This window comes from Oncorhynchus nerka, linkage group LG28 (genome assembly GCF_034236695.1).
Source record: "Oncorhynchus nerka isolate Pitt River linkage group LG28, Oner_Uvic_2.0, whole genome shotgun sequence".
NCBI classification, from domain to species: Eukaryota; Metazoa; Chordata; class Actinopteri; order Salmoniformes; family Salmonidae; genus Oncorhynchus; species Oncorhynchus nerka.
This window is the reverse complement of record NC_088423.1, coordinates 7,505,565-7,532,101: the sequence shown is the minus strand read 5'-3', so window position 1 is coordinate 7,532,101 and position 26,537 is coordinate 7,505,565. Positions and strand designations below refer to the sequence as shown.

The following is a 26,537-nucleotide window of genomic DNA, read 5'->3' as shown; positions in this document are numbered from 1 at the left end:
GTCACACGCGCTGTCCTATTTCTGTTGACTTGGTCACACACGCTGTCCTATTTCTGTTGACTCGGCCACACATGTTGTCCTATTTTTGTGTGTTGTGTTGGTGTCCTTTTTACTTCTGAGAACTTTAGAACATCTGTAAGTGAGGTGGTCCAAGCCATTGACAACCAGCTATCCAAGCAAGATGATTTGCAAAACAAAAAGGTTTGTTAACCTTATGTCTACCATTTCAAACAATAGTTTTTCTATAACATACAGTACATTTGTATGTGTGTAGCTGGATGCGTACACTTTTGCAATTCATTCAGACAAAAGATTAGGATTCAAAGAAAAGTTAGGCAAATTTCTTTAAACTGTCATGTTTCTCTTTTCTTCGTTTAAACCAGATCAATGTCATGAAACTCATACAAGTTGTTCGATCAGTAGAGAAGATTGAAAAAATCCTACATTCTCAGAACTCAAAAGACTGGACATCTCTTGAGATGAGCAGGTCCGTTTAAAAAGAGATTGCATCAGCTTTTTGCTGATTTGACATAGGCTATTTACCATACGGATGTATCTGTTAATGATGAGTCCAGGCTATTTACCATACGGATGTATCTGTTAATGAAGAATACAGGCTATTTACCATACGGATGTATCTGTTAATGAAGAATACAGGCTATTTACCATACGGATGTATCTGTTAATGATGAGTCCAGGCTATTTACCATACGGATGTATCTGTTAATGAAGAATACAGTCTATTTACCATACGGATGTATCTGTTAATGAAGAATACAGGCTATTTACCATACAGATGTATCTGTTAATGATGAATACAGGCTATTTACCATACGGATGTATCTGTTAATGAAGAATACAGTCTATTTACCATACGGATGTATCTGTTAATGATGAGTCCAGGCTATTTACCATACGGATGTATCTGTTAATGAAGAATACAGTCTATTTACCATACGGATGTATCTGTTAATGAAGAATACAGGCTATTTACCATACAGATGTATCTGTTAATGATGAATACAGGCTATTTACCATACGGATGTATCTGTTAATGAAGAATACAGTCTATTTACCATACGGATGTATCTGTTAATGATGAGTCCAGGCTATTTACCATACGGATGTATCTGTTAATGAAGAATACAGTCTATTTACCATACGGATGTATCTGTTAATGAAGAATACAGGCTATTTACCATACGGATGTATCTGTTAATGAAGAATACAGGCTATTTACCATACAGATGTATCTGTTAATGATGAATACAGGCTATTTACCATACGGATGTATCTGTTAATGAAGAATACAGTCTATTTACCATACGGATGTATCTGTTAATGATGAGTCCAGGCTATTTACCATACGGATGTATCTGTTAATGAAGAATACAGTCTATTTACCATACGGATGTATCTGTTAATGAAGAATACAGGCTATTTACCATACGGATGTATCTGTTAATGATGAATCCAGGCTATTTACCATACGGATGTTTCTGTTAATGATGAATCCAGGATATTTACCATACGGATGTATCTGTTAATGATGAATACAGGCTATTTACCATACGGATGTATCTGTTAATGAAGAATACAGTCTATTTACCATACGGATGTATCTGTTAATGATGAATACAGCCTATTTACCATACGGATGTATCTGTTAATGATGAATACAGTCTATTTACCATACGGATGTATCTGTTAATGATGAATATAGTCTATTTACCATACGGATGTATCTGTTAATGAAGAATACAGTCTATTTACCATACGGATGTATCTGTTAATGATGAATATAGTCTATTTACCATACGGATGTATCTGTTAATGAAGAATACAGTCTATTTACCATACGGATGTATCTGTTAATGATGAATACAGTCTATTTACCATACGGATGTATCTGTTAGTGAAGAATACAGGCTATTTACCATACGGATGTATCTGTTAATGATGAATACAGTCTATTTACCATACGGATGTATCTGTTAGTGAAGAATACAGGCTATTTACCATACGGATGTATCTGTTAATGATGAATACAGTCTATTTACCATACGGATGTATCTGTTAATGATGAATACAGCCTATTTACCATACGGATGTATCTGTTAATGATGAATACAGTCTATTTACCATACGGATGTATCTGTTAATGATGAATACAGTCTATTTACCATACGGATGTATCTGTTAATGATGAATACAGTCTACTTACCATACGGATGTATCTGTTAATTATGAATACAGTCTATTTACCATACGGATGTATCTGTTAATGATGAATACAGTCTATTTACCATACGGATGTATCTGTTAATGATGAGTCCAGGCTATTTACCATACGGATGTATCTGTTAATGATGAGTCCAGGCTATTTACCATACGGATGTATCTGTTAATGATGAGTCCAGGCTATTTACCATACGGATGTATCTGTTAATGATGAATACAGTCTATTTACCATACGGATGTATCTGTTAATCATGAGTCCAGGCTATTTACCATACGGATGTATCTGTTAATGATGAGTCCAGGCTATTTACCATACGGATGTATCTGTTAATGATGAATACAGTCTATTTACCATACGGATGTATCTGTTAATGATGAATACAGTCTACTTACCATACGGATGTATCTGTTAATTATGAATACCGTCTATTTACCATACGGATGTATCTGTTAATGATGAATACAGTCTATTTACCATACGGATGTATCTGTTAATGATGAATACAGTCTATTTACCATACGGATGTATCTGTTAATGATGAGTCCAGGCTATTTACCATACGGATGTATCTGTTAATGATGAATACAGTCTATTTACCATACGGATGTATCTGTTAATGATGAGTCCAGGCTATTTACCATACGGATGTATCTGTTAATGATGAATACAGTCTATTTACCATACGGATGTATCTGTTAATCATGAATGATGATATCTGTTAATGAGAATACAGTCTATTTACCATACGGATGTATCTGTTAATGATGAATACAGTCTATTTACCATACGGATGTATCTGTTAATGAAGAATACAGTCTATTTACCATACGGATGTATCTGTTAATGATGAATACAGTCTATTTACCATACGGATGTATCTGTTAATGAAGAATACAGGCTATTTACCATACGGATGTATCTGTTAATGATGAATACAGTCTATTTACCATACGGATGTATCTGTTAAGTGAAGAATACAGGCTATTTACCATACGGATGTATCTGTTAATGATGAATACAGTCTATTTACCATACGGATGTATCTGTTAATGATGAATACAGCCTATTTACCATACGGATGTATCTGTTAATGATGAATACAGTCTATTTACCATACGGATGTATCTGTTAATGATGAATACAGTCTATTTACCATACGGATGTATCTGTTAATGATGAATACAGTCTACTTACCATACGGATGTATCTGTTAATTATGAATACAGTCTATTTACCATACGGATGTATCTGTTAATGATGAATACAGTCTATTTACCATACGGATGTATCTGTTAATGATGAGTCCAGGCTATTTACCATACGGATGTATCTGTTAATGATGAGTACCAGGCTGTTTTACCATACGGATGTATCTGTTAATGATGAGTCCAGGCTATTTACCATACGGATGTATCTGTTAATGATGAATACAGTCTATTTACCATACGGATGTATCTGTTAATCATGAGTCATTGTGATGAATACAGGCTATTTACCTTACGGATGTATCTGTTAATGATGAGTCCAGGCTATTTACCATACGGATGTATCTGTTAATGATGAATACAGTCTATTTACCATACGGATGTATCTGTTAATGATGAATACAGTCTACTTACCATACGGATGTATCTGTTAATTATGAATACAGTCTATTTACCATACGGATGTATCTGTTAATGATGAATACAGTCTATTTACCATACGGATGTATCTGTTAATGATGAGTCCAGGCTATTTACCATACGGATGTATCTGTTAATGATGAGTCCAGGCTATTTACCATACGGATGTATCTGTTAATGATGAGTCCAGGCTATTTACCATACGGATGTATCTGTTAATGATGAATACAGTCTATTTACCATACGGATGTATCTGTTAATCATGAGTCCAGGCTATTTACCATACGGATGTATCTGTTAATGATGAGTCCAGGCTATTTACCATACGGATGTATCTGTTAATGATGAATACAGTCTATTTACCATACGGATGTATCTGTTAATGATGAATACAGTCTATTTACCACACGGATGTATCTGTTAATGATGAATACAGTCTATTTACCATACAGATGTATCTGTTAATGATGAGTCCAGGCTATTTACCATACGGATGTATCTGTTAATGATGAATACAGTCTATTTACCATACGGATGTATCTGTTAATGATGAATACAGTCTACTTACCATACGGATGTATCTGTTAATGATGAATACAGTCTATTTACCATACGGATGTATCTGTTAATGATGAATACAGTCTATTTACCATACGGATGTATCTGTTAATGATGAATACAGTCTATTTACCATACGGATGTATCTGTTAATGATGAGTCCAGGCTATTTACCATACGGATGTATCTGTTAATGATGAGTCCAGGCTATTTACCATACGGATGTATCTGTTAATGATGAGTCCAGGCTATTTACCATACGGATGTATCTGTTAATGATGAATACAGTCTATTTACCATACGGATGTATCTGTTAATCATGAGTCCAGGCTATTTACCATACGGATGTATCTGTTAATGATGAATACAGGCTATTTACCATACGGATGTATCTGTTAATGATGAATACAGTCTATTTACCATACGGATGTATCTGTTAATGATGAATACAGTCTATTTACCATACGGATGTATCTGTTAATGATGAATACAGTCTATTTACCATACAGATGTATCTGTTAATGATGAATCCAGGCTATTTACCATACGGATGTATCTGTTAATGATGAATACAGTCTATTTACCATACGGATGTATCTGTTAATGATGAATACAGTCTACTTACCATACGGATGTATCTGTTGTTAATGATGAATACAGACGGATGTATCTGTTAATGATGAATACAGTCTATTTACCATACGGATGTATCTGTTAATAATGATGAATACAGTCTATTTACCATACGGATGTATCTGTTAATGATGAATACAGTCTATTTACCATACGGATGTATCTGTTAATGATGAATACAGATGGATGTATCTGTTAATGATGAATACAGGCTATTTACCATACTGATGTATCTGTTAATGATGAATACAGTCTATTTACCATACGGATGCATCTGTTAATGATGAATACAGTCTACTTACCATACGGATGTATCTGTTAATGATGAGTCCAGGCTATTTACCATACGGATGTATCTGTTAATGATGAATACAGTCTATTTACCATACGGATGTATCTGTTAATCATGAGTCCAGGCTATTTACCTTACGGATGTATCTGTTAATGATGAGTCCAGGCTATTTACCATACGGATGTATCTGTTAATGATGAATACAGTCTATTTACCATACGGATGTATCTGTTAATGATGAATACAGTCTACTTACCATACGGATGTATCTGTTAATTATGAATACAGTCTATTTACCATACGGATGTATCTGTTAATGATGAATACAGTCTATTTACCATACGGATGTATCTGTTAATGATGAGTCCAGGCTATTTACCATACGGATGTATCTGTTAATGATGAGTCCAGGCTATTTACCATACGGATGTATCTGTTAATGATGAGTCCAGGCTATTTACCATACGGATGTATCTGTTAATGATGAATACAGTCTATTTACCATACGGATGTATCTGTACGGATGTATCTGTTAATGATGAGTCCAGGCTATTTACCATACGGATGTATCTGTTAATGATGAATACAGTCTATTTACCATACGGATGTATCTGTTAATGATGAATACAGTCTATTTACCATACGGATGTATCTGTTAATGATGAATACAGTCTATTTACCATACAGATGTATCTGTTAATGACAGTCTATTTACCATACGGATGTATCTGTTAATGATGAATACAGGCTATTTACCATACGGATGTATCTGTTAATGATGAATACAGTCTACTTACCATACGGATGTATCTGTTAATGATGAATACAGTCTATTTACCATACGGATGTATCTGTTAATGATGAATACAGTCTATTTACCATACGGATGTATCTGTTAATGATGAATACAGTCTATTTACCATACGGATGTATCTGTTAATGATGAGTCCAGGCTATTTACCATACGGATGTATCTGTTAATGATGAGTCCAGGCTATTTACCATACGGATGTATCTGTTAATGATGAGTCCAGGCTATTTACCATACGGATGTATCTGTTAATGATGAATACAGTCTATTTACCATACGGATGTATCTGTTAATCATGAGTCCAGGCTATTTACCATACGGATGTATCTGTTAATGATGAGTCCAGGCTATTTACCATACGGATGTATCTGTTAATGATGAATACAGTCTATTTACCATACGGATGTATCTGTTAATGATGAATACAGTCTATTTACCATACGGATGTATCTGTTAATGATGAATACAGTCTATTTACCATACAGATGTATCTGTTAATGATGAGTCCAGGCTATTTACCATACGGATGTATCTGTTAATGATGAATACAGTCTATTTACCATACGGATGTATCTGTTAATGATGAATACAGTCTACTTACCATACGGATGTATCTGTTAATGATGAATACAGTCTATTTACCATACGGATGTATCTGTTAATGATGAATACAGTCTATTTACCATACGGATGTATCTGTTAATGAAGAATACAGTCTATTTACCATACGGATGTATCTGTTAATGATGAATACAGTCTATTTACCATACGGATGTATCTGTTAGTGAAGAATACAGGCTATTTACCATACTGATGTATCTGTTAATGATGAATACAGTCTATTTACCATACGGATGCATCTGTTAATGATGAATACAGTCTACTTACCATACGGATGTATCTGTTAATGAAGAATACAGTCTATTTACCATACGGATGTATCTGTTAATGAAGAATACAGTCTATTTACCATACGGATGTATCTGTTAATGATGAATACAGTCTATTTACCATACGGATGTATCTGTTAGTGAAGAATACAGGCTATTTACCATACGGATGTATCTGTTAATGATGAATACAGTCTATTTACCATACGGATGTATCTGTTAGTGAAGAATACAGGCTATTTACCATACGGATGTATCTGTTAATGATGAATACAGTCTATTTACCATACGGATGTATCTGTTAATGATGAATACAGCCTATTTACCATACGGATGTATCTGTTAATGAAGAATACAGTCTATTTACCATACGGATGTATCTGTTAATGATGAATATAGTCTATTTACCATACGGATGTATCTGTTAATGATGAATACAGTCTATTTACCATACGGATGTATCTGTTAATGAAGAATACAGTCTATTTACCATACGGATGTATCTGTTAATGATGAATATAGTCTATTTACCATACGGATGTATCTGTTAATGATGAATACAGTCTATTTACCATACGGATGTATCTGTTAATGATGAATACAGTCTACTTACCATACGGATGTATCTGTTAATTATGAATCAGTCTATTTACCATACGGATGTATCTGTTAATGATGAATACAGTCTATTTACCATACGGATGTATCTGTTAATGATGAGTCCAGGCTATTTACCATACGGATGTATCTGTTAATGATGAGTCCAGGCTATTTACCATACGGATGTATCTGTTAATGATGAGTCCAGGCTATTTACCATACGGATGTATCTGTTAATGATGAATACAGTCTATTTACCATACGGATGTATCTGTTAATCATGAGTCCAGGCTATTTACCATACGGATGTATCTGTTAATGATGAGTCCAGGCTATTTACCATACGGATGTATCTGTTAATGATGAATACAGTCTATTTACCATACGGATGTATCTGTTAATGATGAATACAGTCTACTTACCATACGGATGTATCTGTTAATTATGAATACAGTCTATTTACCATACGGATGTATCTGTTAATGATGAATACAGTCTATTTACCATACGGATGTATCTGTTAATGATGAGTCCAGGCTATTTACCATACGGATGTATCTGTTAATGATGAGTCCAGGCTATTTACCATACGGATGTATCTGTTAATGATGAGTCCAGGCTATTTACCATACGGATGTATCTGTTAATGATGAATACAGTCTATTTACCATACGGATGTATCTGTTAATCATGAGTCCAGGCTATTTACCATACGGATGTATCTGTTAATGATGAGTCCAGGCTATTTACCATACGGATGTATCTGTTAATGATGAGTCCAGGCTATTTACCATACGGATGTATCTGTTAATGATGAGTCCAGGCTATTTACCATACGGATGTATCTGTTAATGATGAGTCCAGGCTATTTACCATACGGATGTATCTGTTAATGATGAATACAGTCTATTTACCATACGGATGTATCTGTTAATCATGAGTCCAGGCTATTTACCATACGGATGTATCTGTTAATGATGAGTCCAGGCTATTTACCATACGGATGTATCTGTTAATGATGAATACAGTCTATTTACCATACGGATGTATCTGTTAATGATGAGTCCAGGCTATTTACCATACGGATGTATCTGTTAATGAAGAATACAGTCTATTTACCATACGGATGTATCTGTTAATGAAGAATACAGGCTATTTACCATACGGATGTATCTGTTAATGATGAATCCAGGCTATTTACCATACGGATGTTTCTGTTAATGATGAATCCAGGATATTTACCATACGGATGTATCTGTTAATGATGAATACAGGCTATTTACCATACGGATGTATCTGTTAATGAAGAATACAGTCTATTTACCATACGGATGTATCTGTTAATGATGAATACAGCCTATTTACCATACGGATGTATCTGTTAATGATGAATACAGTCTATTTACCATACGGATGTATCTGTTAATGATGAATATAGTCTATTTACCATACGGATGTATCTGTTAATGAAGAATACAGTCTATTTACCATACGGATGTATCTGTTAATGATGAATATAGTCTATTTACCATACGGATGTATCTGTTAATGAAGAATACAGTCTATTTACCATACGGATGTATCTGTTAATGATGAATACAGTCTATTTACCATACGGATGTATCTGTTAGTGAAGAATACAGGCTATTTACCATACGGATGTATCTGTTAATGATGAATACAGTCTATTTACCATACGGATGTATCTGTTAGTGAAGAATACAGGCTATTTACCATACGGATGTATCTGTTAATGATGAATACAGTCTATTTACCATACGGATGTATCTGTTAATGATGAATACAGCCTATTTACCATACGGATGTATCTGTTAATGATGAATACAGTCTATTTACCATACGGATGTATCTGTTAATGATGAATACAGTCTATTTACCATACGGATGTATCTGTTAATGATGAATACAGTCTACTTACCATACGGATGTATCTGTTAATTATGAATACAGTCTATTTACCATACGGATGTATCTGTTAATGATGAATACAGTCTATTTACCATACGGATGTATCTGTTAATGATGAGTCCAGGCTATTTACCATACGGATGTATCTGTTAATGATGAGTCCAGGCTATTTACCATACGGATGTATCTGTTAATGATGAGTCAGGCTATTTACCATACGGATGTATCTGTTAATGATGAATACAGTCTATTTACCATACGGATGTATCTGTTAATCATGAGTCCAGGCTATTTACCATACGGATGTATCTGTTAATGAGGAGTCAGGCTATTTACCATACGGATGTATCTGTTAATGATGAATACAGTCTATTTACCATACGGATGTATCTGTTAATGATGAATACAGTCTATTTACCATACGGATGTATCTGTTAATGATGAATACAGTCTATTTACCATACAGATGTATCTGTTAATGATGAGTCCAGGCTATTTACCATACGGATGTATCTGTTAATGATGAATACAGTCTATTTACCATACGGATGTATCTGTTAATGATGAATACAGCCTATTTACCATACGGATGTATCTGTTAATGAAGAATACAGTCTATTTACCATACGGATGTATCTGTTAATGATGAATATAGTCTATTTACCATACGGATGTATCTGTTAATGATGAATACAGTCTATTTACCATACGGATGTATCTGTTAATGAAGAATACAGTCTATTTACCATACGGATGTATCTGTTAATGATGAATATAGTCTATTTACCATACGGATGTATCTGTTAATGATGAATACAGTCTATTTACCATACGGATGTATCTGTTAATGAAGAATACAGTCTATTTACCATACGGATGTATCTGTTAATGATGAATATAGTCTATTTACCATACGGATGTATCTGTTAATGAAGAATACAGTCTATTTACCATACGGATGTATCTGTTAATGAAGAATACAGTCTATTTACCATACGGATGTATCTGTTAATGAAGAATACAGTCTCTTTACCATACGGATGTATCTGTTAATGATGAATATAGTCTATTTACCATACGGATGTACAGTTGGAGTCGGAAGTTTATATACACTGACATACACTTATAGTTGCTGTACAGACAGATTATTTCACTTATAATTCACTATCACAATTCCAGTGGGTCAGAAGTTTACATACATTAAGTTGACTGTGCCTTTAAACAGCTTGGAAAATTCCAGAAAATTATGTCATGGCTTTAGAAGCTTCTGGTAGGCTAATTGACATCATTTGAGTCATTTGGAGGTGTTCCTGTGGATGTATTTCAATGCCTACTTTCAAACTCAGTGCCTCTTTGCTTGACATCATGGGAAAATCAAAATAAATCAGCCAAGACCTCAGAAAAAAAATTGTAGACCTCCACAAGCCTGGTTCATCCTTGGGAGCAATTTCCAAACCCCTGAATGTTCCACGTTCATCTATACAAACAATAGTATGCAAGTATAAACACCATGGGACCATGCAGCCGTCATACCACTCAGGAAGGAGACGCGTTCGGTCTCCTAGAGAAGAACGTACCATGGTACGAAATGTGCAAATCCATCCCAGAACAACAGCAAAGGACCTTGTGAAGATGCTGGAGGAAACGGGTACAAAAGTATCTATATCCACAGTAAAAAGGAGTCCTATATTGACATAACCTGAAAGGCCGCTCAGCAAGAAGCTACTGCTCCAAAACCACCATAAAAAAGCCAGGCAACTGCACATGAGGACAAAGATCGTACTTTTTGGAGAAATGTCCTCTGGTCTGATGAAACAAAAGTAGAACTGTTTGGCCATAATGATCAAGGAGCAAGGAGGCCTACAAACCTGACTCAGTTACACCAGCTCTGTCAGGAGCCATCCAAGATGGCATAGCAGTTCAGACGTCTTTTGTCCTCGTCTTGTCGTGTCCCGTATATATATATTTACAACTTTTTTCACATACATTTTTTTAATTTTCCATCAACTCATCTTCAAAACACTCTCCTGCAACCCGCCTCACCAATTTATATTTATAAAAAAGTATTATTTACCTCAAATCTGTAATCCTCCAAGAAGCTAGCCAGAAACTCCAAGAAGCTAGCCAGAAGCTAGCCCAGAGGCTAATCAGAAGCTAGTTAGCTTCTTTACTGGCAAATCGTTAGTATTCAGCTTACGGTTTGTGGTCATCAGCTATCCTTTAGCTTGAAAATCTATCGCCAGTTTTGTACGGCGCAGCGCGGCTCAGAACGGAACATACCGGACCAATTTTTCTCTCCATGTCCCTGGATTTCAACCTCTCTCTGGACATTCATACCTGGATCTCACAGCTAGCTAGCTGCTATCCGTGTGACTATCGGCTTTCGTTGATTCCGGAGCAAACATCAATTATTCCGGAGCTAGCCAGCTCCGTCAATCACTCCTGAGTTCCATCAATCACTCCTGGGCTGCAGTCACCTATCCGGACCTGTTTTACTGCCAACGCGGAGCCCCACCGGGCCTTCACAACTGGACTGCCGACGTTATCTACCCGAAGTAGTTATCCGGCTGGCTCCTCCGTCGCGACGTTACCTGAACGCCCATCTGCGGCCTGCTAACTGTTAGCTGTCTTATCGGCTGCTATCTGAATAGACAATCGGACAATTTATTTATTTTTATTATTATTATGTTTTCTTCTTGGGCCTTTATAACTATATCTATTGTTTTTGTTGTTGTTGTGTGATTTGGATTAATCCCCTCTACCACACGGAAGCCCACTAATCTACTGACGGAACGCAAGAGGTGGCTAATAACAGACCTCCATCCTATGCTAGCCTGCTACCGATGGCCTGGCTAGCTGTCTAAAACGCTGTGACCCCCAACCAACCTCTCAACTCACCGGACCCTTTTGATCACTCGACAAAGCATGCCTCTCCTTAATGTCAATATGCCTTGTCCATTGCTGTTCTGGTTAGTGTTTATTGGCTTATTTCACTGTAGAGCCTCTAGTCCTTCTCACTATACCTTATCCAACCTATTAGTTCCACCACCCACACATGCAATGACATCTCCTGGTTTCAATTGATGTTTCTAGAGACAATATCTCTCTCTTCATCACTCAATACCTAGGTTTACCTCCACTGTATTCACATCCTACCATACCTTTGTCTGTACATTATACCTTGATGCTATTTTATCGCCCCCAGAAACCTCCTTTTACTCTCTGTTCCAGACGTTCTAGACGACCAATTCTTATTGCTTTTAGCCGCACCCTTATTCTACTCCTCCTATGTTCCTCTGGCGATGTAGAGGTGAATCCAGGCCCTGCAGTGCCTAGCTCCACTCCTATTCCCCAGGCGCTCTCTTTTGACGACTTCTGTAACCGTAATAGCCTTGGTTTCATGCATGTTAACATTAGAAGCCTCCTCCCTAAGTTTGTTCTATTCACTGCTTTAGCACACTCTGCCTTCCCGGATGTTCTAGCTGTGTCTGAATCCTGGCTTAGGAAGACCACCAAAAATTCTGAAATTTTAATTCCAAACTACAACATTTTCAGACAAGATAGAACTGCCAAAGGGGGCGGTGTTGCAATCTACTGCAAAGATAGCCTGCAGAGTTCTGTCCTACTATCCAGGTCTGTACCCAAACAATTTGAACTTCTACTTTTAAAAATCCACCTCTCTAAAAACAAGTCTCTCACCATTGCCGCCTGCTATAGACCACCCTCTGCCCCCAGCTGTGCTCTGGACACCATATGTGAACTGATTGCCCCCCATCTATCTTCAGAGCTCGTGCTGCTAGGCGACCTAAACTGGAACATGCTTAACACCCCAGCCATCCTACAATCTAAACTTGATGCCCTCAATCTCACACAAATTATCAATGAACCTACCAGGTACCTCCCCAAAGCCTTAAACACGGGCACCCTCATAGATATCATCCTAACCAACTTGCCCTCTAAATACACCTCTGCTGTCTTCAACCAAGATCTCAGCGATCACTGCCTCATTGCCTGCATCCGTAATGGGTCAGCGGTCAAACGACCTCCACTCATCACTGTAAAACGCTCCCTGAAACACTTCAGCGAGCAGGCCTTATAATCGATCTTGCCGGGGTATCCTGGAAGGATATTAATCTCATCCCGTTAGTAGAGGATGCCTGGATATTTTTTTTAATGCCTTCCTAACCATCTTAAATAAACATGCCCCATTCACGAAATTTTGAACCAGGAACAGATATAGCCCTTGGTTCTCCCCAGACCTGACTGCCCTTAACCAACACAAAAACATCCTATGGCGTTCTGCATTAGCATCGAACAGCCCCCGTGATATGCAGCTGTTCAGGGAAGCTAGAAACCATTATACACAGGCAGTTAGAAAAGCAAAGGCTAGCTTTTTCAAGCAGAAATTTGCTTCCTGCAACACTAACTCAAAAAAGTTCTGGGACACTGTAAAGTCCATGGAGAATAAGAACACCTCCTCCCAGCTGCCCACTGCACTGAAAATAGGAAACACTGTCACCACTGATAAATCCACCATAATTGAGAATTTCAATAAGCATTTTTCTACGGCTGGCCATGCTTTCCACCTGGCTACTCCTACCCCGGTCAACAGCACTGCACCCCCAACAGCAACTCGACCAAGCCTTCCCCATTTCTCCTTCTCCCAAATCCGTTCAGCTGATGTTCTGAAAGAGCTGCAAAATCTGGACCCCTACAAATCAGCCGGGCTAGACAATCTGGACCCTTTCTTTCTAAAATTATCTGCCGAAATTGTTGCCACCCCTATTACTATCCTGTTCAACCTCTCTTTCGTGTCGTCTGAGATTCCCAAAGATTGGAAAGCAGCTGCGGTCATCCCCCTCTTCAAAGGGGGGGACACTCTTGACCCAAACTGCTACAGACCTATATCTATCCTACCATGCCTTTCTAAAGTCTTCGAAAGCCAAGTCAACAAACAGATTACCGACCATTTCAAATCTCACCATACCTTCTCTGCTATGCAATCTGGTTTCAGAGCTGGTCATGGGTACACCTCAGCCACGCTCAAGGTCCTAAACGATATCTTAACCGCCATCGATAAGAAACATTACTGTGCAGCCATATTCATTGATCTGGCCAAGGCTTTCGACTCTGTCAATCACCACATCCTCATCGGCAGACTCGACAGCCTTGGTTTGTCAAATGATTGCCTCGCCTGGTTCTTCTTTGGACACTGTGTTAACAACCCTCCAGGCAAGCTTCAATGCCATACAACTCTCCTTCCGTGGCCTCCAATTGCTCTTAAATACAAGTAAAACTAAATGCATGCTCTTCAACCGATCACTACCAGCACCTACCCGCCTGTCCAACATCACTACTCTGGACGGCTCTGACTTAGAATACGTGGACAACTACAAATACTTAGGTGTCTGGTTAGACTGTAAACTCTCCTTCCAGACCCATATCAAACATTTCCAATCCAAAGTTAAATCTAGAATTGGCTTCCTATTTCGCAACAAAGCATCCTTCACTCATGCTGCCAAACATACCCTTGTAAAACTGACCATCCTACCAATCCTCGACTTTGGCGATGTCATTTACAAAATAGCCTCCAATACCCTACTCAACAAATTGGATGCAGTCTATCACAGTGCAATCCGTTTTGTCACCAAAGCCCCATATACTACCCACCATTGCGACCTGTACGCTCTCGTTGGCTGGCCCTCGCTTCATACTCGTCGCCAAACCCACTGGCTCCATGTCATCTACAAGACCCTGCTAGGTAAAGACCCCCCTTATCTCAGCTCGCTGGTCACCATAGCTTCTCCCACCTGTAGCACACGCTCCAGCAGGTATATCTCTCTAGTCACCCCCAAAACCAATTCTTTCTTTGGCCGCCTCTCCTTCCAGTTCTCTGCTGCCAATGACTGGAACGAACTACAAAAATCTCTGAAACTGGAAACACTTATCTTCCTCACTAGCTTTAAGCACCAACTGTCAGAGCAGCTCACGGATTACTGCACCTATACATAGCCCACCTATAATTTAGCCCAAACAACTACCTCTTTCCCAACTGTATTTAATTTATTTATTTATTTTGCTCCTTTGCACCCCATTATTTTTATTTCTACTTTGCACATTCTTCCATTTGCAAAACTACCATTCCAGTGTTTTACTTGCTATATTGTATTTACTTTGCCACCATGGCCTTTTTTTTTTGCCTTTACCTCCCTTCTCACCTCATTTGCTCACATTGTATATAGACTTGTTTATACTGTATTATTGACTGTATGTTTGTTTTACTCCATGTGTAACTCTGTGTCGTTATATCTGTCGAACTGCTTTGCTTTATCTTGGCCAGGTCGAAATTGTAAATGAGAACTTGTTCTCAACTTGCCTACCTGGTTAAATAAAGGTGAAATAAATCAATAAAAAGGAGGAATGGGCCAGAATTCACCCAACTTATTGTGGGAAGCTTGTGGAAGGCTACCTGAAACGTTTGACCCAAGTTAAACCATTTTAAAGGCAATGCTACCAAATACTAATTGAGTATATGTAAACTTCTGACCCACTGGGAATGTGATGAAAGAAATAAAAGCTGAAACAAATCATTCTCTCTACTATTATTCTGACATTTCACATTCTTAGAATATAGTGGTGATCCTAACTGACCTAAGACAGGACATTTTTACTAGGATTAAATGTCAGGAATTGTGAAAAACTGAGTTTAAATGTATTTGGCAGAGGTATATGTAAACTTCCGACTTCAACTGTATTGCTGTTATTAATGATGGATACAGTCTATTTACCATGCGGATGTATCTCAGTTAATGATGAAGTTTGCCGTTTCTTTTGCTTTGTAGTCCTCTCTTAGCTGGCCAGATTCTGGAGCGGATTGCCACAGAGTTCAACCAGCTGCAGTTCCATGCTGTCCAAAGCAAGGGCATGCCCCTGCTGGACAAAGTCAGGCCTGTACGTCCCGTCACATCATTCAATATTGACAGCCCCATTGGATTTGTGGAGTTGATTTTCAGTACACAAACTAGACTAAGGTTAATGGCTGAAAATGGCCATGCCTGTCCATTATAAACATCCCTTTACTGGCACTGTGTCTGTCCATGCCTGTCCATTGTAAACATCCCTTTACTGACACTATGCCTGTCCATTGTAAACATCCCTTTACTGACACTGTGTCTGTGTACGACTTGTGTTGTAGCGTATTTCTGGCATCACGTCCATGCTACAGCAGTCTTTGGAGGGGCTCCTCATACAGGGCCTCCAGACCTCCAACAGACATTGTGCGTCACTGCCTACGCACCTATGCCACCATCGACAAGACCAGGGACGCAGAGGCACTGGTGGGACAAATCCTGGTCAAGCCCTATATGGACATGGTGAGGTCGTGTTTTATCTGAACCATCAAGATCAGAAGAGCATTTAGTGCTGGTGTCCCGTACCCAGATTGAACCTACTCCTGGACTTAAAAACTGAATTTGATTTGCTTTTAAATCCAGAAATAGGCTTTATCTTGTTTCTGATAATCTAGCTCTTAGTGCCCAGCTCACCAATATCTTTGTGAAACGATGCAGAAATTGACAGTTCAATAACTTTGTGCTGTGTTCTGCTTCAGAGATGAAGTCAATGTTTCCCGCTCTATAGAAACAGTACTTCAGTTACTATTTTGTTATCAACAGGTCATTGTTGAACAGTTTGTCAAGTCCACCCCCAATGGCCTTCAAATATTGTACACCAAGCTCCTACAGTTTGTGCCACATCACTGTAGACTGCTGCGCGAGGTGACTGGAATGGTCATTTCAAGGTAAGCCCCATAGCTGTCCACAAAGGCAAAGTTCTAATGGCTTCTCTCCCTTCAGATATAAGAAAGTACATGACAGAATGGTAGTTACAAATTGAAAACCCAGAAAGTACATGGTAGAATGGTAGTTACACATTGAAAACCCAGAAAGTAGATGGTAGAATGGTAGTTACACATTGAAAACCCAGAAAGTACATGGTAGAATGGTAGTTACACATTGAAAACTCAGAAAGTACATGACAGAATGGTAGTTACACATTGAAAACCCAGAAAGTACATGGTAGAATGGTAGTTACACATTGAAAACCCAGAAAGTACATGGTAGAATGGTAGTTACACATTGAAAACCCAGAAAGTACATGGTAGAATGATAGTTACACATTGAAAACCCAGAAAGTACATGGTAGAATGGTAGTTACACATTGAAAACCCAGAAAGTACATGGTAGAATGGTAGTTACACATTGAAAACCCAGAAAGTACATGGTAGAATGGTAGTTAAACATTGAAAACCCAGAAAGTACATGGTAGAATGTTAGTTACAAGTTGAAAACCCAGAAAGTACACGGTAGAATGGTTGTTACACGTTCAAACCTAGAAAGTACATGGTAGAATGGTAGTTACGAGTTCATAACCTAGAAAGTACACTGTAGAATGGTAGTTACGAGTTCATAACCTAGAAAATACACTGTAGAATGGTTGTTACGTGTTCATAACCGAGAAAGTTCACGGTAGAATGGTAGTTATGCTTTCATAACCTAGAAAGTACGTGGTAAAATGGTAGTTACACGTTGAAAACTCAAAGTATGTGGTGAAATGGTATTTACGCATTCATAACCTAGAAAGTACATGGTAAAATGGTAGTTACACGTTCAAAACCTAGAATGGTAGTTACGCATTTAAAATCTAGAAAGTACATGGTAGAATGGTAGTTACGCGTTCATAACCCAGAAAGTATGTGATAAAATGGTAGTTACGCATTCATAACCTAGAAAATTCACGGTAGAATGGTCGTTACGTGTTCATAACCTAGAAAGTATGTGATAAAATGGTAGTTACGCATTCATAACCTAGAAAATTCACGGTAGAATGGTCGTTACGCGTTCATAACCCAGAAAGTATGTGATAAAATGGTAGTTACGCATTCATAACCTAGAAAATTCACGGTAGAATGGTCGTTACGTGTTCATAACCTAGAAAGTTCACGTTAGAATGGTAGTTAAGTCGCTCTGGATAAGAGCGTCTGCTAAATGACTTAAATGTAATGTAAATGTAGTTACACGTTCATAACCTTGAAATACGTGGTAAAATGGTAGTTACACTTTCATAACCCAGAAAGTATGTGGTAAAATAGTAGTTATGCGTTCATAACCCAGAAAGTATATGGTAGAATGGTAGTTACGCATTCATAACCCAGAACGTACATGGTAAAATAGTAGTTACGCATTCATAACCCAGAAGGTACATGGTAAAATAGTAGTTACGCATTCATAACCCAGAAAGTACATGGTAGAATGGTAGTTACACATTGAAAACTCAGAAAGTACATGGTAGAATGGTAGTTACACATTGAAAACTCAGAAAGTACATGACAGAATGGTAGTTACACATTGAAAACCCAGAAAGTACATGGTAGAATGGTAGTTACACATTGAAAACCCAGAAAGTACATGGTAGAATGATAGTTACGCATTGAAAACCCAGAAAGTACATGGTAGAATGGTAGTTACACATTGAAAACCCAGAAAGTACATGGTAGAATGGTAGTTACACATTGAAAACCCAGAAAGTACATGGTAGAATGTTAGTTACACGTTGAAAACCCAGAAAGTACACGGTAGAATGGTTGTTACACGTTCAAACCTAGAAAGTACACGGTAGAATGGTTGTTACACGTTCAAACCTAGAAAGTACATGGTAGAATGGTAGTTACGAGTTCATAACCTAGAAAGTACACTGTAGAATGGTAGTTACGAGTTCATAACCTAGAAAGTACGTGGTAGAATGGTAGTTACACGTTGAAAACCCAGAAAGTACACGGTAGAATGGTTGTTACACGTTCAAACCTAGAAAGTACATGGTAGAATGGTAGTTACGAGTTCATAACCTAGAAAGTACACTGTAGAATGGTTGTTACATGTTCATAACCTAGAAAGTTCACGGTAGAATGGTAGTTATGCTTTCATAACCTAGAAAGTACGTGGTAGAATGGTAGTTACACGTTGAAAACCCAGAAAGTACACGGTAGAATGGTTGTTACACGTTCAAACCTAGAAAGTACATGGTAGAATGGTAGTTACGAGTTCATAACCTAGAAAGTACACTGTAGAATGGTAGTTACGAGTTCATAACCTAGAAAGTACACTGTAGAATGGTTGTTACATGTTCATAACCTAGAAAGTTCACGGTAAAATAGTAGTTACGCATTCATAACCCAGAAGGTACATGGTAAAATAGTAGTTACGCATTCATAACCCAGAAGGTACATGGTAAAATAGTAGTTATGCGTTCATAACCCAGAACGTACATGGTAAAATAGTAGTTATGCGTTCATAACCCAGAACGTACATGGTAAAATAGTAGTTACGCCTTCATAATCCAGAAGGTACATGGTAAAATGGTAGTTATGCATTCATAACCCAGAACGTACATGGTAAAATGGTAGTTACGCGTTCATAACCCAGAAAGTACGTGGTAAAATGGTAGTTACGCGTTCATAACCCAGAAAGTATATGGTAGAATGGTGGTTAACCATTCATTATCTATGAATTTCTTGTTTGTTCTTTCTCATGTCTTTGCTTTCGGCTGTCTGTCCAGTGAGAAGGCAGACATAGTCCCGGGATACGACTTCTTGGTGAACTCAGTGTGGCCGGAAATCATCAAAGGTATCGAGGAGAGAATCGCATCTCTCTTCAATGCGGGCAACCCTGACACCTTTTATGATGTACGTATTCTAACTACCCAATCATGTTCCTCTGGCATCAAAACTGTCAAATCAACAACAACAAAAATCCAACAGAGCTTGGAATAGTAGGGGAAACGCTGACCCTGAGAAGTCCTAGTCTGTACAAGTAGGAGAGGGAGGCTACATTCTCATTCGGTTCATGTTTGTATGTATTTTGCAGAGATACACTATCAGCATTGACTTTGTGAGAAAGTTTGAGAGACAGTGTGGCTCCCAAGCCAGTGTGAGGACACTGAGAGCTCACGCCTCCTATCAGAGCTTCCACAACAAGTGGAACCTACCTATCTACTTCCAGCTCAGGTGAATAGCTGTGTGCTCCTGCATTGCTTGCTGTTTGAGGTTTTAGGCTGGGGTTCTGTATAGCACTTTGTGACATCAGCTGCTGTCAGAACTGATCTGGTAACCTTCCTGGCAGGGGGTGTTTCCCTTTTATTTCATTCATTTCATGTTATTTTTAAAACTTGCATGAATTTATGTATTCTGAAATCTATTAACAAGAATATCTACAACAAAAACCCTTTGGATTTTGCTCCCTTTATAATTGTCACCTACCCTACTGATGTCCAGTGTTCCATTTTACTTCCTGGATATTGTGCTGTCCATATTATATGTTGTTACAGATAAGAAGAAGATATTTACGGGCTATGCGTCATAATATGTTGTCTGATTTGAGAGGTACTTTAGCATTGTGTCCAACACAAGTCTGTTTTTTTGCGTAAGGCCTGATGAATACTCCCTCTAAGGGAATATTGATTTTCTCTAGAGTCAACGTGAAGGTTGTTGGACACTCTGCCTTGCACTGTTTGTCAGCCCCGGCACATTTTACAATGGAATGTACATCATGCTGCACATACTCAACACTGTGTAATAAAAAACAACGACATGTTTTTGATCAATTCCAACTGTTTTGCTCATAGAACAGCAAGCTAGCTTATATGTGTTCAACAGCCAGGCATTGACCTATTGTTCCCCATCTCTGTCACAGGTACAAGGAAATTGCTGCATGTTTAGAGAATGCTATTGCTGATGGGTTAGAGGCAGCACCAGGTTAGTAGCTATATCCAACTCTAATAACACGACAGACCCTGGTTCGATTCCAGGCTGTATCACAACTGGCTGTGATTGGGAGTCCCATAGGGCGGTGCACAATTGGCCCACCGTCGTCCAGGTTAGGGTTTGGCCGGGGTAGGCCATCATTGTAAATAAGAATTTGTTCTTAACTGATTTGACTAGTTAAATAAAAGTAAAACACTTTTTTTTTTAAATATACAAATGGATAAGTTATTTTATTAGTCATTACCATAATATACAATATTACCTGTTGGCTTCAATTATTTCCTCCCTTCCTACACCCCCCCACCCTCCCAACACACTCTCTCTTCCTCCCAACACACTCTCTCTTCCTCCCAACACACTCTCTCTTCCTCAGCAGGCAGCTCCTATCACCTGCTGGTGTCCCAAGTGCTGTGGAACAGCTTGGTCAGGTGCTGGGCGGAGAAGGTCTATCTGCCCCCGCTGGTTCACCGCTTCTGGAAGCTCACCCTGCAGCTGATCTCACGCTACTCCAAGTTCCTCACTGAGGTACAGCCTCCAACATGGCAATCCAACCTTCCTCCAACATGGCAACCCAACCTTTCCACTACAATATTAATGATAGTGTGCATAGTGTCTATAGATTCAGTGATACCTCTATTAATCTAGTGTTCAATGTAGCCTGCAGTGTCAGTATTCCAGTATTTTAAATGAGTCCTATAAAAGGAAATGCTGGTCACATTAAGTTGTCATGATTGGTGTTTCTGGACCCTGTCTCCTAGATGCTGACTAAATCTCCCTCCACGGAGGTCAGTAAAGACCCCGTGAGGCTCCTCCCCAGCTCCGCCTCCTCCACGTCCAGCCGCACCTCTCAGGATGATGGAGGCAGCGAGAGCGGCAGCCCAGCAACCCTCTCCACCAAACAGCTGGTCTTTATAGCCTCTGATGTGAACCAACTACAAGACCAGGTAGTGGTATGGACCATCTAGAAGAAAAAGAAACGCACACCTATTAAGACGAGGTGCTGGCTAGCGGAGTAGAAAACTTGAAAATACTCTAGGAGCTCAGATGCAAAAAATGTATTACCAACATTTCGACAGCCAAGCTGATTATACCCTGATGAAGACAGCTTGGCTGTCGAAACGTTGTTAATTACATTTTTGCATCTGAGCTCCTAGAGTGTGCGGCTCTCTTTTATTTTCAAGTGGTATGGACCAATCACAAGACCAGTTAGTGATATGGGCCAATCACAACAAGCCAATGCAGTTTTGTATTGAATTTACCTTCCCTAGAAGCCAAACGGAATTGACACAAATCTTAATAATGCTGTTTTTAACAGTTGCTTTTAGGGTTAGGCAACATTAGACATGCTATTGCATGAACCTTAATTTGTTCATATTTTTCTTGACTATTAAAAGTTTGCCTTTCTCACAGATTACGGAACTTTCCGAGATGATTAAGCAGAGACTGAAGATCATTGGGTACAACAACTTTGTAATTGTTGCAGGTATGTCATCGTCATGCTTGAAAGATGAAAAGCACACATTGATACGTTGTTCCAGACAAGTGTTTAATCATGGTACTTATTCCATCAGCTCTTACTGCATGTTAGTTGATATATTACCTTTTGATTGCCTTTTTGACAAGTGTCCCTCCCTGCCTTGTGTTCTCTCTCCAGAGGCCCTAGAAGACTCCAAAGCCTCCCTGTCTGGCTGCATTCCCACCTTGAACCGCAAGATGACTCAGCATTTAACCGAGAGGTGCTTCCGCTTCCTGAAGAGTGCTTCTGAAGTCCCCCGACTGTACCGCAGGACCAACAAGGTGAGACAGCCCGCCCCTCAGGTCCCATCCTCTCAGAACAATGGAACAGTGGTCCCATTAGGCTTCAACGTTGCTGAGATTATTAGAGAACATCTGCTGTACAGTACCAAAATACTGAAGAGTGCACCACCCTCCACACTCACAGGCTTGAAAACGTGCCTGTTCTTCATCCCTTGTATAGGAACTTCCATCCAGAGCATCTGCCTACATGGATAACGCCCTGAGGCCGCTGCACCAGCTCCTGAGCGACTCCAAAGACATGGTGAAGCCCTCCATCTCCCAGGACTGGCTACGGATCACACTCAATGACTGCACTCACAGGTAGGGGGACTCTGCTGTCTGTTACACTTCCTGAGTAACACTGTTGTAGTTGCCTACACATCTCCAATCCTCCAGTATCCCCAACAGCACACGCTTTTGTTTTTAACCTGTCTAGGTCGGAACCCCTCGCCAACAGCCATTGAAATTGCAGGCCGCCAAATACAAATTCTCGTTAATCCAGCCACAGTGTCTGATTTCAAAAATGCTTTACAGCGAAAGCTCCACAAACTATTATGTTAGGTCACCACCAACTCACAGAAAAACCCAGCCATTATTCCAGCCAAAGGGAGGAGTCACAAAAAGCACAAATAGAGATAAAATTAATCACTAACCTTTGATGATCTTCATCAGATGACACTCATAGGACTTCATGTTACACAATACATGTATGTTTGGTTCGATAAAGTGCATATTTATATTTAAAAAATCGAATTTTACATTGGTGCGTTACGTTCAGTAGTTCTAAAACATTGTGCAGAGGAGCCACATGAATTCACAGAAATACTCATTACAAATGTTGATGAAAATTCAAGTGTTATCCATGGAACTTTAGATACACTTCTCCTTAATGCAACCGCTGTGTCAGATTCTTTTTAAACTTTACAGAAAAAGCATCATCTGAGTACGGCACTCAGAGCCCAAACCAGCCAAAATAAATATCCTCCATGTTGCGCAGTCAACATTAGTCAAAAATAGCATTATAAATATTAACTTACCTTTGATGATCTTCATCAGAATGCACTCCCAGGAATCGCAGTTCCACAATAAATGTTTGCTTTGTTTGATAATGTCCATAATTTATGTCCAAATAGTTTCTTTTGTTAGGGCATTTGGTAAACAAATCCAAACGCGCGTTCAGGGACAGTCGGACGAAAAGTTCAAAAAGTTATATTACAGGTCGAAGAAATTTGTCAAACTAAGTATAGAATCAATCTTTAGGATGTTTTTATCATAAATGTTCAATAATGTTCCAACTGGAGAATTCCATTGTCTGTAGAAAAGCAATGGAACGAGAGATACCTCGCATGACTGAGAACGAGGCTGCTGCCAGACCCCTTAGTCACACAGCTCTCATTCGCTCCCACTTCACAGTAGAAGCCTGAAACAACGTTCTAAAGGCGGTTGACATCTAGTGGAAACCTTAAGATATGCAGAATTACCCATATCCCACTGTGTATTTGATAGGGTCTGAGTTCAAAAACTACAAACCTCAGATTTCCCACTTCCTGTTTGGATTTTTCTCAGGTTTTTGCCTGCCATATGAGTTCTGTTATACTCACAGACATCATTCAAACAGTTTTAGAAACTTCAGAGTGTTTTCTATCACATAATAATAATAATATGCATATATTAGCATCTGGGACTGAGTAGGAGGCAGTTTACTCTGGGCACGCTATTCATCAAAAAGTGAAAATGCTGCCCCCTGTCCCAAAGAAGTTAACCCCAGGCAAAAACACCTGATTCAACTTGTTGACAAGTAGAATCAGCTATGCTTGTACTGTTGGGGATACTGGAGGACCGGAGTTGAGAAACACATAACTAGAGTATACTGGCGACTGCTGAATGGGGAAAAGGAGATCTTGTAAGGCGAATTCTGGTCCACATATAAATATTCTACATTGAATGCATGCCTTAGTTTTTAGTCCTTGTATTGTGTTAAAATAATATTTAATACAATTTTAGGTGTAGTCTTCTGCTTGCTCCCTCTAGGGTCAATGCAGTGAGTCACAATGTTTTGTTCAAAGAATGGCACCACACAAGGTCACCAACTAGCATTGAATTGAATTCCATGGCAGTCAACCGCACTAACTTAAGTAGCTTTTTGTTCTACCCCACCAAGCACAGAAGTCTGTAATTTTCCATCTTGACTTTGGGCAGATATTTTGAAACCATATCAGATGTTTTGAGTTCTGTGAAAAAAATGGAGGAGAGTTTAAAGAGACTGAAGCAAGCAAGGAAAACAGTGACCACCAACACGACAGGCACCACCGGAGGCCCCACAGACGACAGCAAGATCCGCCTGCAGCTGGCTTTGGATGTGGAGTACCTGGGAGAGCAGGTAGGGTTCACCCTGTTAGAGAACACCAACCGTATCTTGTAATTGTCCTTTGACTATGTTTTAGAAAGACAGTCTGTTTAACTCAAACAGTGGGAAGGAAGGAATGCATGTCAGGAAAATCCCCAGAATGATTGTTGTGATGGTAAGCTTCTAATACCATATTGATGTTTGTTTCCCATGATAGATTCAGAAGATGGGTCTGCAGCCTGCCGACATCACCATGTTCTCAACACTAAATGACTTGGTCCAAGGAGCACAGGACGGGACTCCATCAGAGCAGGCTGGACCATAATCCTGCACCAATGTACCTGTATGCTTGTAGAAAGAAAGCCCAGTGAAGGACTGGTTCATATTTATGTTGAACACTGATCATATGGGACATGGCATTGAAAATCAGGGGAATTTCTAAATGTCATTGTACAATAGCAATGAAATATTTCCTACTGGCTCCCTGGCTGTTCATAGCAGCAAATGTCTAATTTAATGGGGCCTAAAGGGGTTAACCCTAACCCCTTTAAATATATTGTATGTGGTCAGAGTTGGTGAATGATGAGATATATATTGTACATTTTAAATAAAATGAATCAAAGTTTATTAACAGCTTTGAATTATTGTATGTTGTGTAAATGTGATTCAAGTTACCTAATAAGACATCTGTCTACGTTCAGCTGTTATGAGGGGTAACATAATAAAGTATCTCTCTAAGTTCAGTGACAGTCAGTTCATTTGCTAGACAGGGGTCAACCATAATTATTTTCAGTCTGGTTTTGGGAAGAGGTTGTTCATTGTTTTGTCTCAGGAGAAATATAGTCACTAGCTATTAATTTTTGTTCTAGAGGATTTGTCCCAAACAAAAGAGATCCACAATATTCAGAAACTGTAATATTCTTACAATTACAAAAAAAAAATCTCAGGATAATAGAAAGTAATAAATTTAGACCTTTCAGTAATCATTTGTCCATCTT

General features: G+C 38.8%; 1 protein-coding gene across 1 annotated transcript in view; it reads left to right on the top strand.

The window, feature by feature from the left end:
* The window catches only part of LOC115112843 (conserved oligomeric Golgi complex subunit 2-like), a 29,913-nt gene extending 3,631 nt beyond the window's left edge, over window positions 1-26,282 (top strand). Inside the window, 16 exon segments of the mRNA XM_065012613.1 lie at window positions 121-201; window positions 384-487; window positions 16,423-16,531; window positions 16,776-16,849; window positions 16,851-16,953; window positions 17,254-17,378; window positions 20,192-20,318; window positions 20,500-20,639; window positions 21,325-21,386; window positions 21,769-21,920; window positions 22,154-22,339; window positions 22,806-22,878; window positions 23,050-23,192; window positions 23,374-23,513; window positions 25,392-25,572; window positions 25,757-26,282. Coding sequence (XP_064868685.1) covers window positions 121-201; window positions 384-487; window positions 16,423-16,531; window positions 16,776-16,849; window positions 16,851-16,953; window positions 17,254-17,378; window positions 20,192-20,318; window positions 20,500-20,639; window positions 21,325-21,386; window positions 21,769-21,920; window positions 22,154-22,339; window positions 22,806-22,878; window positions 23,050-23,192; window positions 23,374-23,513; window positions 25,392-25,572; window positions 25,757-25,864 — 1,908 coding nt within the window. The 3' untranslated portion in view covers window positions 25,865-26,282.
* The last annotated feature ends 255 nt before the right edge of the window (window positions 26,283-26,537 follow it).